The 15,000-nt window shown below is 41.5% G+C and overlaps 3 protein-coding genes across 3 annotated transcripts in view; all 3 read left to right on the top strand.

Moving 5' to 3' along the window:
- Positions 1-3,991, top strand: part of LOC116041343 (high affinity immunoglobulin gamma Fc receptor I-like) — a 67,919-nt gene extending 63,928 nt beyond the window's left edge. Inside the window, exon 8 of the mRNA XM_035993928.1 lies at positions 3,681-3,991. Coding sequence (XP_035849821.1) covers positions 3,681-3,793 — 113 coding nt within the window. The 3' untranslated portion in view covers positions 3,794-3,991. The remainder of the gene's footprint in view (positions 1-3,680) is intronic.
- LOC118493561 (Fc receptor-like B) lies at positions 1,248-3,412 on the top strand. The gene is made up of 4 exons (XM_035993977.1): positions 1,248-1,350; positions 1,600-1,635; positions 2,761-3,024; positions 3,104-3,412. The coding sequence occupies exons 1-4, from the start codon at positions 1,320-1,322 to the stop codon at positions 3,397-3,399; spliced, it is 627 nt and encodes a 208-aa protein (XP_035849870.1). The 5' UTR covers positions 1,248-1,319; the 3' UTR covers positions 3,400-3,412.
- A 1,132-nt stretch (positions 3,992-5,123) lies between the features above and the next one.
- Positions 5,124-15,000, top strand: part of LOC116041339 (sialoadhesin-like) — a 31,955-nt gene continuing 22,078 nt past the window's right edge. Inside the window, exons 1-5 of the mRNA XM_035994263.1 lie at positions 5,124-5,141; positions 6,579-6,716; positions 6,969-7,004; positions 8,435-8,698; positions 8,778-9,020. Coding sequence (XP_035850156.1) covers positions 6,686-6,716; positions 6,969-7,004; positions 8,435-8,698; positions 8,778-9,020 — 574 coding nt within the window. The 5' untranslated portion in view covers positions 5,124-5,141; positions 6,579-6,685. The remainder of the gene's footprint in view (positions 5,142-6,578; positions 6,717-6,968; positions 7,005-8,434; positions 8,699-8,777; positions 9,021-15,000) is intronic.

The raw sequence follows: 15,000 nt of genomic DNA, 5'->3' as shown, positions 1-15,000 counted from the left end.
ATCCCTTGGAGACTTCATATACTTACATGTAAAACGGCTCCTACATTATTCATAAACTTTACAAAACCTGAAACTGTCTATGTTTTAAACACAATCATCATAACAACAAAGGTCAGAAATAAAGTCTACATAAATCTTTTAACGATAAAAGCTGATATTTACCAGAAGCTGCTTCAGACAGAATGAGCAACAGGAGCCAAAATGGATCCATGAGTTTTAGTTTGAGGCTTTGCTATTTAATCAAATGTTGTTTAAAAGTGGGTGGATCTAACAGCGCAGGTTACATCAGAACTTGGCAAACTCTGTGGTGGAAAGTCTGGAAACTTCTGGAAGCCACCACCCTCTGCACACCTTGTTAGACCTGATTTGTATTCAAGAGCCGCCTTGAATCATCAACCAATCATTCAGAGCAGCAACAGACTGTAGATCCGACACGTAGGCCGTAGATCCGACCAGGCAATCTGATTGGTCAACTAGACATTTAGAAAATGCTCAATTACAGTAACTACATGAAAACTTCACTGTTGTTGCATGAAATGTCGTTTGTGTTTAGCCTACATCATCAGTTTCTATCATCTAATGTGAAACAAGAGGCTATATCAGCGAGTCGGGTATGGCTTTTTATAAATTTTTGTGACAAAAAAATCTTCCCAGCCCTTGTCACATGACCAATTAATATTTTCACATATCCAATATTTAGCCTTAAGAGCCCATAGAAAATGTGTATTGTATTTGGATACACAATTTGTTGAAAATAAAAACAAATGACATTAATAATGAATGTAATTCAATTTGTTTTATTTAGCAAAATGACATTGTGTTGTTCTATAATATCCAATTTTTCCTATACCGAGCAGATTTTCTTTGCTGTATTCTGATAAAATGCCCCCAGGGCCCCTCTGACTGATTTTTGGTCTGAGCCACCCCACTTAAAAAATCCTGGTATCGCAGGCCCGTCTTGAACTCCTGGTTGAGTCGATCTGATTGCTCATTGGTTTGAGAGTGGTAACCGGACAATAGGCTGACTGACGGCCCTTGAGGCTAACAGGGAGTCATCGTATTATTTACATTCAGGTGTCAGTCGTTTTCATCTCAACATCTTCATTTACTTTTTCTTCTCTCCACTTCATGTTATGGTTCACTGCCCTATTTTAAAAGTGAATGTATCTGCTTCATGGGAACTAAACTCAACTTATTTTCTCATAGTGTGTGCAGAGGAAACCACAACACTGAGTCACAGACACAGAGGAAGGAGGAGGGTTTATGTGATGTGACTATGAACTGAACAAAGTGTAGACATCATTTCACCAACTGTTAGGATGGAGGACACATCTCTACTGCAGCTACTCTGTAAGTAAACTCTGAGCGTTTCTAAAAACATCAGCTTAAAGAAATACAACATAAAATGTTTTTGTTTGGCTAAAAATGCTTCTGAATGTAAATATAACAAGTTTATGAGGAGAAATGATGCGAGTCATTTTGAAATGTTGTGTACATGATTTTACAGACAGTTTTTGTGTTATTTCCATTCATTATTTAAACTTTAAATGTCTTGTTGTATCACAAACTCAAACTAACCTGAGGTCCATTTCTCTTCAGTTCTGACCTCACTGCTGAGCAGCACAACAAACCAAGGTCAGTATAAACTCTGAGAACACTTTATATTAAAGTACACAGGGTTACAGATATTCAAACAGGGACGGGTTGATTTTCTCTGACTTCATTAGCTCAATAAAATGTTTTCAAATGAGCATTTTGTTCATTTCCTGAAAAGCAACGAGTTTGAACATACAAGGTTTACGCCCGGCAGAGATGATATGTTCCCCTTTCTATAGTTAGATTCTTAGAACTAATCTACTTGAAGTTTGTGACGTACTAAACCACAGCTTCCCTTCTCTAAAGTTCCCTCTTCACACTTAACCCCCGTGTTGTCTTCCTTTCGACCATGCAACTTCTTCTCCTCTTGTAAAAGTAAAAAATGAACCCTATTTAAAATAGAGATAAGAGCCTGGAAATCCAGAACCAAATCCGAAAGGATTAACGTACCCAGAGCCCCATACGGTTAGCTACCACAGGAGCTAACTGGTAGATTAAACTCTTAGCTACCAGCGGAGCTAACTGGTAGATTAAACTGTTAGCTACCAGAGGAGCTAACTGGTAGATTAAACTGTCATCATACTGTATCAGATACAGCGATGTGATTGGTGCAGCTCGGCTACAAGGGCATAGTTAATGAGCATCATGACTGAATGCCAGAGGGACTCGCTGAGTAAATTCAAATTGTACTCTCGCGAGAACTCTGGATCTCCAGGGTTTCAACAAAATAGTTATGATTTAGGGGATAATCATGACTGTCACAGTTTAGTCCAGATATGTGTTGTGTGTGTGTGTGTGTGTGTGTGTGTGTGTCTGTGTGTGTGTGTGATACGTATGTGTGTGTGTGTGTGTGTGTGTGTGTGTGTGTGTGTGTGTGTGTGTGTGTGATACGTATGTGTGTGTGTGTGTGTGTGTGGTACGTATGTGTGTGTGTGTGTGTGTGTGTGTGTGTGTGTGTGTGTGTGTGTGTGTGTGTGTGTGTGTGTGTCGTCTTCCCGTTGTCCAACAAGCAAACTTCTTGTTTTTTCTGGGTCAAAAACTTTTTTTTCAACACTTTGTTGCTCATCATCACATAATTTAGGACACAAATATTAGGAAACAAGTTTGGGTTTCAGACTTTCTTCTCGGGGTCATTTAGTGTTTTCTAAACCCTCCTCCCTCCAGCCTCTCTGACTGTGAGTCCCAGCAGATCTCAGATGTTTGAAGATGAATCTGTCTCTCTGAGCTGTGAGGAGGAGGACAGCTCTGCTGGATGGACTCTGAGGAGGAACACAACCAGAGAAACCAGGACTCAGTGTGGAGATGGCTGGGGAAGATCTGCTGGTTCTTCCTGTAACATCAGCTACATGGCCCCACGGGACAGTGGAGTTTACTGGTGTGAGTCCAGAGAGGGAGCAACCAGTAACAGCATCACCATCACTGTCACTGGTAAGATCAGACTGTGGAGTCAGTATTGATGAAGCTGTGTGTGAATGGATGACATGCTGTAGTTTGTCTCTGTGTTGAGGTGGACCAGTGATCCTGCAGAGTCCTGTCCTCCCTGTGACGGAGGGAGAAGACCTCACTCTGCACTGTAAAACAAAGACGTCCTCCAACCTCCCAGCTGGTTTCTATAGAGATGGCTCCTTCATCAGGCCTGAGGTTGCAGGTCACATGACCATCCACCATGTTTCCAGGTCTGATGAAGGCCTCTACAAGTGTCTCATCAGCAGTGTTGGAGAGTCTCCATCCAGCTGGGTCTCTATCACAGGTGAGGAGGTTACCTTTGATTTCAGGAGTTCATTCATCCAGATATTCACCTGACAGCTGATTCTCTCTACAGAGAAACCTACGACCACAAGCTCTCCTTGGAGCTCTCTGCCGCCCCCGACCTCAGACCCCAGCCTTGTGATCATACTGGTCTGCCACCTGCTGGTGTTCTGTCCGTACTGCATCTCCACTTTCATCATGGTGTCTTTTTATTGACACAGGGCCACAGGTAACACTCTCAACTAAACTGGTGTTGATGATTGACAGATGTCTCTAACAGAACTCTTCAGCTGATCAATTATCTACATTTTCTTTCTAACCTGCTCTGACTGTAGGAATTGGCCTACCTGTTGCCATGGTGATGACCTCGCCCACCCAGGCTGAGGAGGGATTGGATGATGAATATGATGATGTCATCACCGCTGTCACCAGAGAGCATCACTTCTGAACTGATCTGAAGAGAAGCTGAAATCTCCGTAGATCAGAAACAGTTCCCCCGGCCGTCTTGATATAATTATGATTTAAACATATTCAATATGAAATCATTGCTTTAAGTTTGAATTGCTCCTTTACTGCCAGCCACAGCTATCTCTGTAATCCTGAATATTTTATATTATAACAATAAAGCTTCTTTTCCGTAGTTTTTTTATGAAATTGATCTGCGTAACTTTCTGTCTTTTACAGGGTTTGTATTTCAGTTCTCAGTTCAGTCAGTGTCTTTAACGTCAGCTCTCTATCACTGCTGAGACTGGGAATGAGATGCTCATTGTAAAAATGTGTTTGGATGAAAGCATCATATCAGTTGAGTCAGACAGCCAGCAGGTGGCAGCACAGCTCCTTCTCTTTCTTTACACATGCTCAGTTCAGCTCACAGTTCACTCTGTTGGCTCACTCTTTAAATTATGTGTTTTTCATCTTAACTTCTTAAATAATTCATCACTGAATTACAGAAATCTGAAGTGCATTTGAGTATAGTTTCCCAATTTAGTTTAGTGTCCCAAATTAACCCTAACCCCGTAACCCCAACCCCCTGACACTGTTCAATTTTTATTTGAGGGACTACCGGAGGACTTTTGGGATCTTTAGTCTAAATAGACTTGACCCTCCCTTTGCCAGCAATACATTTTTCTATGACCCTCCAAAATTATTGGGAGAAAAAAGCGTGACCCTCCCCAATGATTTATTGATGCCTTTTGTTCTGGTTTGCGCTTGGCAAAGATGTACAGGTAGCCACCGTTTTTTTACAACCATGACATACATGACTTAGGCCGGCTACACACTGGTGCGTCGTGCACGTCCTCTGTGTGGCGTGTCCGTTTATTTTTCAGCTCCCATGTTAACAGGTTAGAGATTACACACTGCCTGCCTGACACGCCGAAAACGTGTACCTGCTAGAAATAGGACCGACGCCTATTTTTCACGCGACACGCAAGCGTGTTGGAAGCGTTTCCAGGCAAAATAGTGTCATAGTGTGTTTTGTGTATATTCCAGCTAACTTCATTTCCTTAAGTGGTACTGTCTCAAAAGGGGAAACAGGATGTTCCATTTGTCAACAATGACAGGGGCGGTATGGATTTTACTACCTTCTTATAATGTAATTTAATATGCAGTGATTGTTAGATTAGACTTGTCACTGTTGTTGAATTGTTTTCAACCAAAAGAAAGTAGTAATGTTTCATGTACATTTATTTTCGTTTAGATATGTTGATAATTATGATCAGTGAATCACCTGTGTATTGTGGTACATGCGCATGAGCGTCTCTCTCTTAGTCTGTTTTGGAAACTGAGAGAGACAGGTATGTTGACAGAGTATCCCACTTATAAATGTAATTCCTATGTTGATGCACTATGCCATGACTTCTGTTCTGGAGGAGTGATGAGGGACAGATGTGGTGTGTAGGGCTGGAGTCTGTATTGTCATGTGTTTCAAAGTTATTGTGAAAGTTGGTATCGCACTGTGTTCCGTTGAAGTGCCGCTGCTTTGCCGCTGCATACTCAGAGTCGCGCCTCACGATCCGCTGCATTATGGGAAATGTAGTTTTCTTGTGGGATTTGTATAGAATCAATGTGATGTGTATTTGTACTGTTCTAGTGTGTGTGCACATATGAGGTTTCTGTGTTTACCTGTGATCTATTACACAAGAGGCAGTGCATGTTTACTTTATTATCATTATTATTGCATTTGTTTTACTTTATTACTTTATGTATCCCTCACAGTAGTCTGAGAAGAGGGTGTGTGGAACTGATGCAGTCCCTGTCACATGTTGTGTCATTACAGGTATGGTTGTCAAAGAAAATAACCACAATACGATTATTTCAATTAATATGTTTTACTATACTGTGTAAATGTTTTGTTATCTTTAGACTGTGTAAATGTTGTGTTATGCTCAGTCTGTTTTGGAAACTGAGAGAGACAGTAGTCTGAGAAGAGGGTGTGTGGAACTGACAGTCCCTGTCACATGTTGTGTCATTACAGACTCACTCAGTAAAACAAAGATCCAAAGAGAGCTGTGGTGTCGTGGTACAAAATCCCTCGTTGGTGTTTTTTGCAACCAGGCAGCTAACCCTAACCTTAACCCTAAACATAACCATTGCTGTGCTGCCAGGGAGGAGACGTTGCGGGCAAAAAACACCAAAGACCTACAAAATCACCACCTGTTCACTTCCTCTCAACTAAACCGCGGCCATCTAAGGGAACATACAGCTGGTTTATTAGAAAATCATCAAGTCATTTCCTAATGAATCTCTGACCGATTCACATAAACATTGTGAATCTTTGTGAAAAGATATCTTTCACCTCAGGCATTAAAACAATGTTTGCATCGTATTATTTACATTCAGGTGTCAGTCATTTTTCATCTCAACATCTTCATTTAGTTTTTCTTCTCTCCACTTCATGTTATGGAAACCACAAAACTGCAAGTTGACACTTTTTTTAACCAGTTTTTGTCACCTTTGGCGATGTTTTTGATGTGTTTTTTTGTAGCTTTTTCCAACATTTGTCACTTTTATCTTTTGTCATATTTCTGAAATAGAAAGTTTTTGTAAAAGGGTCAAATTTGACCCGAGGACAACAGGAGGATTAACTAAAAAATGTGGTATAATGTAACTTAAATTAGGTGTATTGACCATGAAATAAAAAAACTCTTTTTTTAAGAGTCAAAAGCATCGCAAAAAGCAAAAAGGTCACGTTAATGTATATGCTTCATGGCAACTAAACATAGTGTGTACAGCGGAAACCACAACACTGAGCCACAGACACAGAGGAAGGAGGAGGGTTTATGTGATGCTATGAATATGAACTGAACAAAGTTTAGACATCATTTCACCAACTGTTAGGATGGAGGAAACATCTCTACTGCAGCTACTCTGTAAGTAAACTCTTTGAGCGTTTCTAAAAACATCAGCTGAAAGAAATACAAGATAAAATGTTTTTGTTTGGCTAAAAATGCTTCTGAATGTAAATATAACAAGTTTATGAGGAGAAATGATGCGAGTCATTTTGAAATGTTGTGTACATGATTTTACAGACAGTTTTTCGTGTCATTTCCATTCATTATTTAAACTTTAAATGTCTTGTTGTATCACAAACTCAAACTAACCTGAGGTCCATTTCTCTTCAGTTCTGACCTCACTGCTGAGCAGCACAACAAACCAAGGTCAGTATAAACTCTGAGAACACTTTATATTAAAGTACACAGGGTTACAGATATTCAAACAGGGACGGGTTGATTTTCTCTGACTTCATCAGTTCAATAAAATGTTTTCAAATGAGCATTTTGTTCATTTTCTGAAAAGCAACGAGTTTGACCATACAAGGTTTAGGCCCAGCAGAGATGATATGTTCCCCTTTCTATAGTTAGATTCTTACAACTAATCTATTTGAAGTTTGTGACGTACTAAACCACACAGCTTCCCTTCTCTAAAGTTCCCTCATCACACTTAAGCCTTGTGTTGTCTTCTCGTCGACCATGCAACTTGTTTTCCTCTCGTAAAAGTAGAAAATTAACTCTATTTAAAATAGAAATGAGGGGCTGGAAATCCAGACCCAAATCCGCAAGGATTAAGGGTCTGGCATCGAGTAATGAAAGTCACCCATCACCAAGAGTGCATTTGAAAATCTCACTGAACGCAATTGGATAACACTACGACCAATCACAACAATACACGGGGTGACGTATCCAGAGCCCCATACGGTTAGCTACCAGAGGAGCTAACTGGTAGATTAAACTGTTAGCTACCAGAGGAGCTAACTGGTAGATTAAACTGTTAGCTACCAGAGGAGCTAACTGGTAGATTAAACTGTTAGCTACCAGAGGAGCTAACTGGTAGATTAAACTGTCATCATACTGTATCAGATACAGCGATGTGATTGGTGCAGCTCGGCTACAAGGGCATAATTAATGAGCATCATGACTGAATGCCAGAGGGACTCGCTGAGCAAATTCAAATTGTGCTCTCATGAGAACTCTGGATCTCCAGGGTTTCAACAAAATAGTTATGATTTAGGGGATAATCATGACTGTCACAGTTTAGTCCAGATATGTGTTGTCTTCCAGTCGACCAACAAGTGATTGTGTGTCTCTGTGTGTGTGTGTGTGTGTGTGTGTGTGTGTGTGTGTGTGTGTTTGTGTGTGTGTGTGTTTGTGTGTGTGTCTGTGTGTGTGTGTGTGTGTGTGTGATACGTGTGTGTCTGTGTGTGTGTGTGTGTGTGTGTGTTCATTGTGCGCGTGTGTGTATGTCTGTTTGTCTGCTGTGTGTGTGTGTGTGTGTGTGTGTGTGTGATACGTGTGTGCTCAATGTGTGTGTGTGTGTGTGTGTGTGTGTGTGTGTGTGTGCTCAGTGTGTGTGTGTGTGTGTGTGTGTGTGTGTGTGTGTGTGTGTGTGTGTGTGTGTGTGTGTGTGTGTGTGTTGTCTTCCCGTTGTCCAACAAGCAAACTTCTTGTTTTTTCTGGGTCGAAAACTTTTTTTTTCAACACTTTGTTGCTCATCATCACATAATTTAGGACACAAATATTAGGAAACAAGTTTGGGTTTCAGACTTTCTTCTTGGGGTCATTTAGTGTTTTCTAAACCCTCCTCCCTCCAGCCTCTCTGACTGTGAGTCCCAGCAGCTCTCAGATGTTTAGAGGACAGTTTGTCTCTCTGAGCTGTGAGGAGGACGACAGCTCTGCTGGATGGACTCTGAGGAGGAACACAACCAGAGAAACCAGGACTCAGTGTGGAGATGGCTGGGGAAGATCTGCTGGTTCTTCCTGTAACATCAGATACATGGACCCAGGGGACAGTGGAGTTTACTGGTGTGAGTCCAGAGAGGGAGCAACCAGTAACAGCATCACCATCACTGTCACTGGTAAGATCAGACTGTGGAGTCAGTATTGATGAAGCTGTGTGTGAATGGATGACATGCTGTAGTTTGTCTCTGTGTTGAGATGGACCAGTGATCCTGCAGAGTCCTGTCCTCCCTGTGACGGAGGGAGAAGACCTCACTCTGCACTGTAAAACAAAGAGGTTCTCCAACCTCCCAGCTGGTTTTTATAAAGATGGCTCCTTCATCAGGACTGAGCCTGCAGGTCACATGACCATCCACCATGTTTCCAGGTCTGATGAAGGCCTCTACAAGTGCAACATCAGCAGTGTTGGAGAGTCTCCATCCAGCTGGGTCTCTGTCACAGGTGAGGAGGTTACCTTTGATTTCAGGAGTTCATTCATCCAGATATTCACCTGACAGCTGATTTTCTATACAGAGAAACTTACGACCACAAGCCCTCCTACGACCACAGGCCTTCCTACGACCACAGGCCAATCTCCGAGCTCAACATCGCCCCCTGACACCACAGCTCCACCCTCTTCCCTTATGATCAGACTTGTCTGCCACCTGGTGGTGTTCTGTCCGTACTGCATCTCCACTTTCATCATGGTGTCTTCATATCGACGCAGGGCCAAAGGTAACACTCTGAATCATTCACTGACCTTACAATCTATCTCACCACTCTGGTGTTTTTTTATTTTTTATTTAACCAGGTAGGCCGTTGAGAACAGGTTCTCATTTGCAACGGCGACCTGGCCAAGAATAAAGCATAAACGTTCAAGACAACATACAGTTTCACATTCAATATAGTACAAGAAAACAGAATTCAATAGGCTACATGAAGTACAGATTAAGTAGGCATTACAAAGCCGGTGCAAAGTGAGGTGTAAGTAAGACGAAGGATATGCGAAAGTGATATGGTAATAACACAATATACATGAATAGACAGTCTATAACACTGCTGAGATGTAGTGAAGAGTCAGTGATGTTTGGTTGTATTTAACAGAACTCTTCAGCTGATCAATTATCTACATTTTCTTTCTAACCTGCTCTGACTGTAGGAATTGGCCTACCTGTTGCCATGGTGATGACCTCACCCACCCAGGCTGAGGAGGGATTGGATGATGAATATGATGATGACATCACCGCTGTCACCAGAGAGCATCACTTCTGAACTGATCTGAAGAGAAGCTGAAATCTCCGTAGATCAGAAACAGTTCCCCCGGCCGTCTTGATATAATTATGATTTAAACATATTCAATATGAAATCATTGCTTTAAGTTTGAATTGCTCCTTTACTGCCAGCCACAGCTATCTCTGTAATCCTGAATATTTTATATTATAACAATAAAGTTTTTTTCCTTAGTTTTTCATGAAATTGATCTGCGTAACTTTCTGTCTTTTACAGGGTTTGTATTTCAGTTGTCAGTTCAGTCAGTGTCTTTAACGTCAGCTCTCTATCACTGCTGAGAGTGGGAATGAGATGCTCATTGTAAAAATGTGTTTGGATGAAAGCATCATATCAGTTGAGTCAGACAGCCAGCAGGTGACAGCACAGCTCCTTCTCTTTCTTTACACATGCTCAGTTCAGCTCACAGTTCACTCTGTTGGCTCACTCTTTAAATTATGTTTTTCAACTTAACTTTTTAATTTATTCATCACTGTATTACAGAAATCTTAAGAGTATTTGGGCTTACGTGCAGTTTTGTGTCCCAAATTATTTTCCAAAAACTGAGTGTCCCAAATTATGAGGGTCTTATTTGAGACAGGTTAAGGCTAGGGTTAGGTTTGGGGCACGCACAATACAAAAGAAATTCTATCCTAATATTAAAAACATTATTTAACCTAAAAAATATTTAACCTAAAAAAATAAAATAAAAACATATAAAGGGTCTGAAATACTGTCTGGCTTTAAAAGGTAAAAAGTGCCACACAATAAATAACCATAAATAATTTAAAATACATCATAGAATAAAACCACACTGTTAGTAAAATGCATAAAACCAATGGCCTGTGTATTATCATGTTAAAATCATGAAGCAAGTAATTCAATGTGTAATAATAATAATAATAATAATAATAATAATAATAATAATAATAATAATAATAATAAAGACAGAAGCACAATCAAATTATTAAAATATAGATAAGGCAGAATAAAAGTTATAAAGGACAACCAAGGCATCTTTAAAATATGTATTTAAAAAACCGTAAAAACATATTAACATATTAGGTAGGACCTCCTCTGCAGGTAGAAATTAACCCCCGAAAGGAAAGAATAATAAAATCTGAGAAGAATGCTATAAAAGACGTAAATATGGAAATATTACAAGAAATACAGTTACTATTAATCATAAATATGGATTAAAGCAATAAAAAAAGTCATAGAAAATAGAAAATGAAGGAAAAACAAGGAAAAGAAAAGAAAGCATGGAGGGGGGTTAAAGGTTGGGTATAATACGCTGCAGAGGAGGTCTAGATAAATCCTGAGGAGAGAGGAGACCAGAGCAGTGGGAGGAAGTATTTCTAAAAATACCCTGTAAAACTGAGATTAAAAAGAGAAGTGGATCCATTTTAGTATTTTTCATTCAGAACCGGAAGGTCTATGGTTTTTAAAAGACGGATCCACTTCCTCTCCGCCCCTGATGCTGAGCCGTGGTCCAGACTCTGTTGCTCTCCAGGTCCATGCTCTGAACACTTTGAGAGCCGTGGAGTTTAAAATGTTCATATAAAACTGTTGTTCCATCACCCTTATTTAAAATATACTGGTGTTGCTTGATTCTTAAATATAGTGCATTTCTTGTCTCCCCCACATACAATGTGTGGCGGGCCCTGCACCTAATTGCATAAACCACATTGATGGTTGTGTGCTGCAGGACCTGCCCTGGGTTAAAACCAACTCTGCTGTGGGGGTTAAACATGTGGGGGAGACGTATAAAACCAATATCTGAAGCGCCTCCCTAGGGTCATTATTTTTGTTGAGGTTAGTATGGACTAAAATATCTTTTAGATTTTTGTTCCTCCTGTAGGCGGAGATCATGTGGCCGTCTCTCAGCACGTCACACTCTTCCCCCGCCCCCTGGAAATTCCTTTTGATGGCTGGTATAAAATTCCTCAGACTCTCTGAGTAGGTAACAGCCAGGGGGACGAGGGTCGAGCTAGACGGCCGGATAATGATGTTTTTTTCTTTATTTGTAAAACTGCCGCTGACCTCCGCCTTTATACCTCTAAGGAAGCGCCTTGAGTAACCCCTCAACCTCATCGAACTAAAAGGTGTACTGGTAGCGTCCTCCACATGCTCCGGGAAGGTGCAAATCCTGTGGAGGCATATCAACTGGAACTTAATGAGGCCTCTGTACGTGTGTTTAGGGTGATCGTTGGTTTTATGGAGAAGTGCACAGCGGTTGGTGTCTTTGAAATAAACTTAGCTAGCTAGGGTTTTTGTCTCGTCGCCGGAGCTGCGGAAGAAGACTAGTGTCTCGAGGAACTCCACTGTGACGGGTTGTAGGGTATGTTTAAGTTTTATTATAGAATGATGTGAGTTGCGGATGTCCAGAAAAGTCAAAAAAGTCTGTTCGGTGTTGACCCAGAGGCCGAAGATGTTGTCCAAGTACCGGAAATAAAGCAGAGGTTTGATGGTGAGTTTATGAAATACTGTTTTCTCCCAATGGGCCAGGTAGATGTCAGCATATGATGGTGAGTAGATAGTCTTTATTGTTAAAAGTGAAGTCATTTCTGGTGAGTGTGATCTGGAGTAACTGTAAAATGTGGCTGTCGGGTCTGGATGGGTCTGGGAATTTATCAAAAATGTGTTTTAAGGGAGAGAGGCCAAGTTGTGTTTCTATGTTGGTGTATAAAGAGTCTATATCTATTGAAAAGAGGAGAGTGTGACTGGGTACTTGAAGGTTTTTTATTTTGTTTACAAATTCATATGTGTCTTTGATGTAGCTAGGGAGGAGTTTAGAAAATGGGTTAATGAAAGGGTCTATGTATTCTGTAATGTGATATGATTCTGATCCGCAGTCACTTACTATTGGTCTGCCGACCGGAACAACAAAGGGGACCGTCCAAGTTGTCTGTAATGTCTCTAATAAGTGTTTGTGTTTCTAATTGTAATGGGTGAGTAAGTAATATCTGTTGTTATTTAACTGTATATTCTAAAATGTAATTGTTCTTATCTTGTATGATTATTTGGCCCCCTTTGTCTGCAGGTTTTATGACTGTGATGTGATGTGTTTGTTATTACCCAATGAATTAATAATGTGTTTGTGTTCCTGACTATTGTTGGGTGTTCTGTGTGGAAAGGGGCACCAATGTGTGAGTGTTTGGTTGGTTTTATCAATGCTATTTGTGGTGATAATGTGTCTGTATGTGGTTCCCAATAGGAAGGTCCGGTGAAGAGCACAGGTTCCCGCCTCTGTCCTTCCTGGAAGTGGTCCAACAGTTTAAGCCTCCTGTGAAAGGTGTGTAGGTCCCCCTGAGCTCCGGCCGGGTAGGAGGTCTGGGTGTGGGGATGAAGGTGAGGCCCTTTTCCAGTATCTCCAGCTGTGTGGGTGTGAGGGAGAAAACAGCAGAGAGATTGGTTATATTTGAATGAATGGGGGTTGTATTCTGACAGTTGGTCCCCGTTAGTAGTTTAATTGCTGTTTCCAGTACTTGAACAACATCTCGGCCGTGTCAGCTGTCCAGTGAATGTTGTCTTTGGCTGTTTGGAAAAGGAGTGGGTTGATGTCTGCAAGAAAGGTATATTCGGAGGTTATTGTGTTATTGAGAGTGGTTAGTAGGACCTGTTGGTGTCTGTTCAACCTGTTGGAGAAGTTTATTACAGGGATGTAAATGGTGGCATTAGGAAAAGTAATATGACCAGTTTTTACCATCTGCTGTAGCTGTTTGAGTATGGTAGTCTGTTCGTGTTCAGAGAGGCAGTAGTTGAGTCCAAATGAAAGGATGACGTGTCGTGTGTCTGGTTGTGGGTGTAGTTTTTTGAAGATGGCTGTAATGTGATAGAAAGTAGCTCTGGGGTAACTGTCAATCTGAATGTGTGGGTCTGTGAAAGATGGAATTCGTGAGAGGTTGGAGTCCCCAAGAAAAAGGGTCCGCTTCCCCACCTCCAGCGACCAGTCTTGTATTTTTTTGAGAGTGTGTGTGTGTGTGTGTGTGTGTGTGTGTGTGTGTGTGGTTCCGGGTGCCCTGGGTAGCCAGGCGCTGCCGCAGAGACCCCGTTTGGGATAGAGGTGGATAACTCAGATGTTTGGGGTGGAATCAGCTTTTTGCTTTTCATTCGTCCCACTATCATCATCGTTTTGATATCCACCTCAGTGATTGGGTTTCTCCCACAGGGCCCCCAGTTAACAGCTCTGGCTCCCTCTGCTGTTGGTGGGATGTAATGGACTCTGTGGGTGAAAGAGATGAAATGGTGTTACTACAAGTTAGATCAACATTGGTTATTTTATTGCTGTGTGTAATGTGGGTTGTGTCCAGTGCTTAATTTGTAAAGTGGGAGGTCCCGGAGCGCAGAGGGGGGGTGGATCCGGCGACTCAAAACGGGGGTTGGAGGTAACGGAACCAAAACAAAAATTACACCTGCCTACGTATGCTTTCTCTAAAAAAGCCTAAACAACGCTGTGTGTACATCAGGGCAATGTTTATTTTTATTTCAGAACGTGCACTGATGCAGTGCACGGTGCGAAATGTAAAAAAAATTAAAAGTACACTGCAACGATCGTTTTCAAAAGCAGCAACTATCCATCGGACAATTAAAACATAAAACCCACCGTGGTCTCCACATTCTTGATCGGCAGAAACGATTTTTGCTTGTTTGGGATCCGACTGGCCAGCGTATTTGAAAAAGTTAAGCAAACTTTGGTGTCTTTTTGACATTTTTATCCTCAACCAGCACAAGCGCTTGTGTCACTTGGAGTGCAGCGCCGCGCTGTTGAAGTGCCGATCCCCTCCCTCCGTCCCTCTCCCCCCTCTGTCTCCCCTCCCTCCGTCCCTCTCCCCCCTCTGTCTCCCCTCCGTCCGTCCCTCTCCCCCCTCTGTCTTACCCTGAAAATTCACCTCAAAACGCATTGAAAATGCAAACACAAGACTTTTGTGGAACTCCAATGGGGAATCAAGACTAACAAGACAGATAACAACATTGAACACTACACAAACAGTAGTTTAATTTTTTCATTTAGGCGACTAATTTTTCATAGTGACACAGGAGGTGCCGGATCCAATAAAAAAGGTTCCGGATCCAACGCCGGAACACGCCGGAACATTTTCCGGCGTGTTCCGGCTCAAATTAAGCCCTGGTTGTGTCAGGCAGTAAAGTGGGTGAAGTGGAAAAGGCAGGGGGG

Source organism: Sander lucioperca, chromosome 17 (assembly GCF_008315115.2).
Source record: "Sander lucioperca isolate FBNREF2018 chromosome 17, SLUC_FBN_1.2, whole genome shotgun sequence".
Classification (NCBI taxonomy): domain Eukaryota; kingdom Metazoa; phylum Chordata; class Actinopteri; order Perciformes; family Percidae; genus Sander; species Sander lucioperca.
Note: the sequence above shows the minus strand (reverse complement) of the source record. Positions and strands in the feature narration are given on the sequence as shown.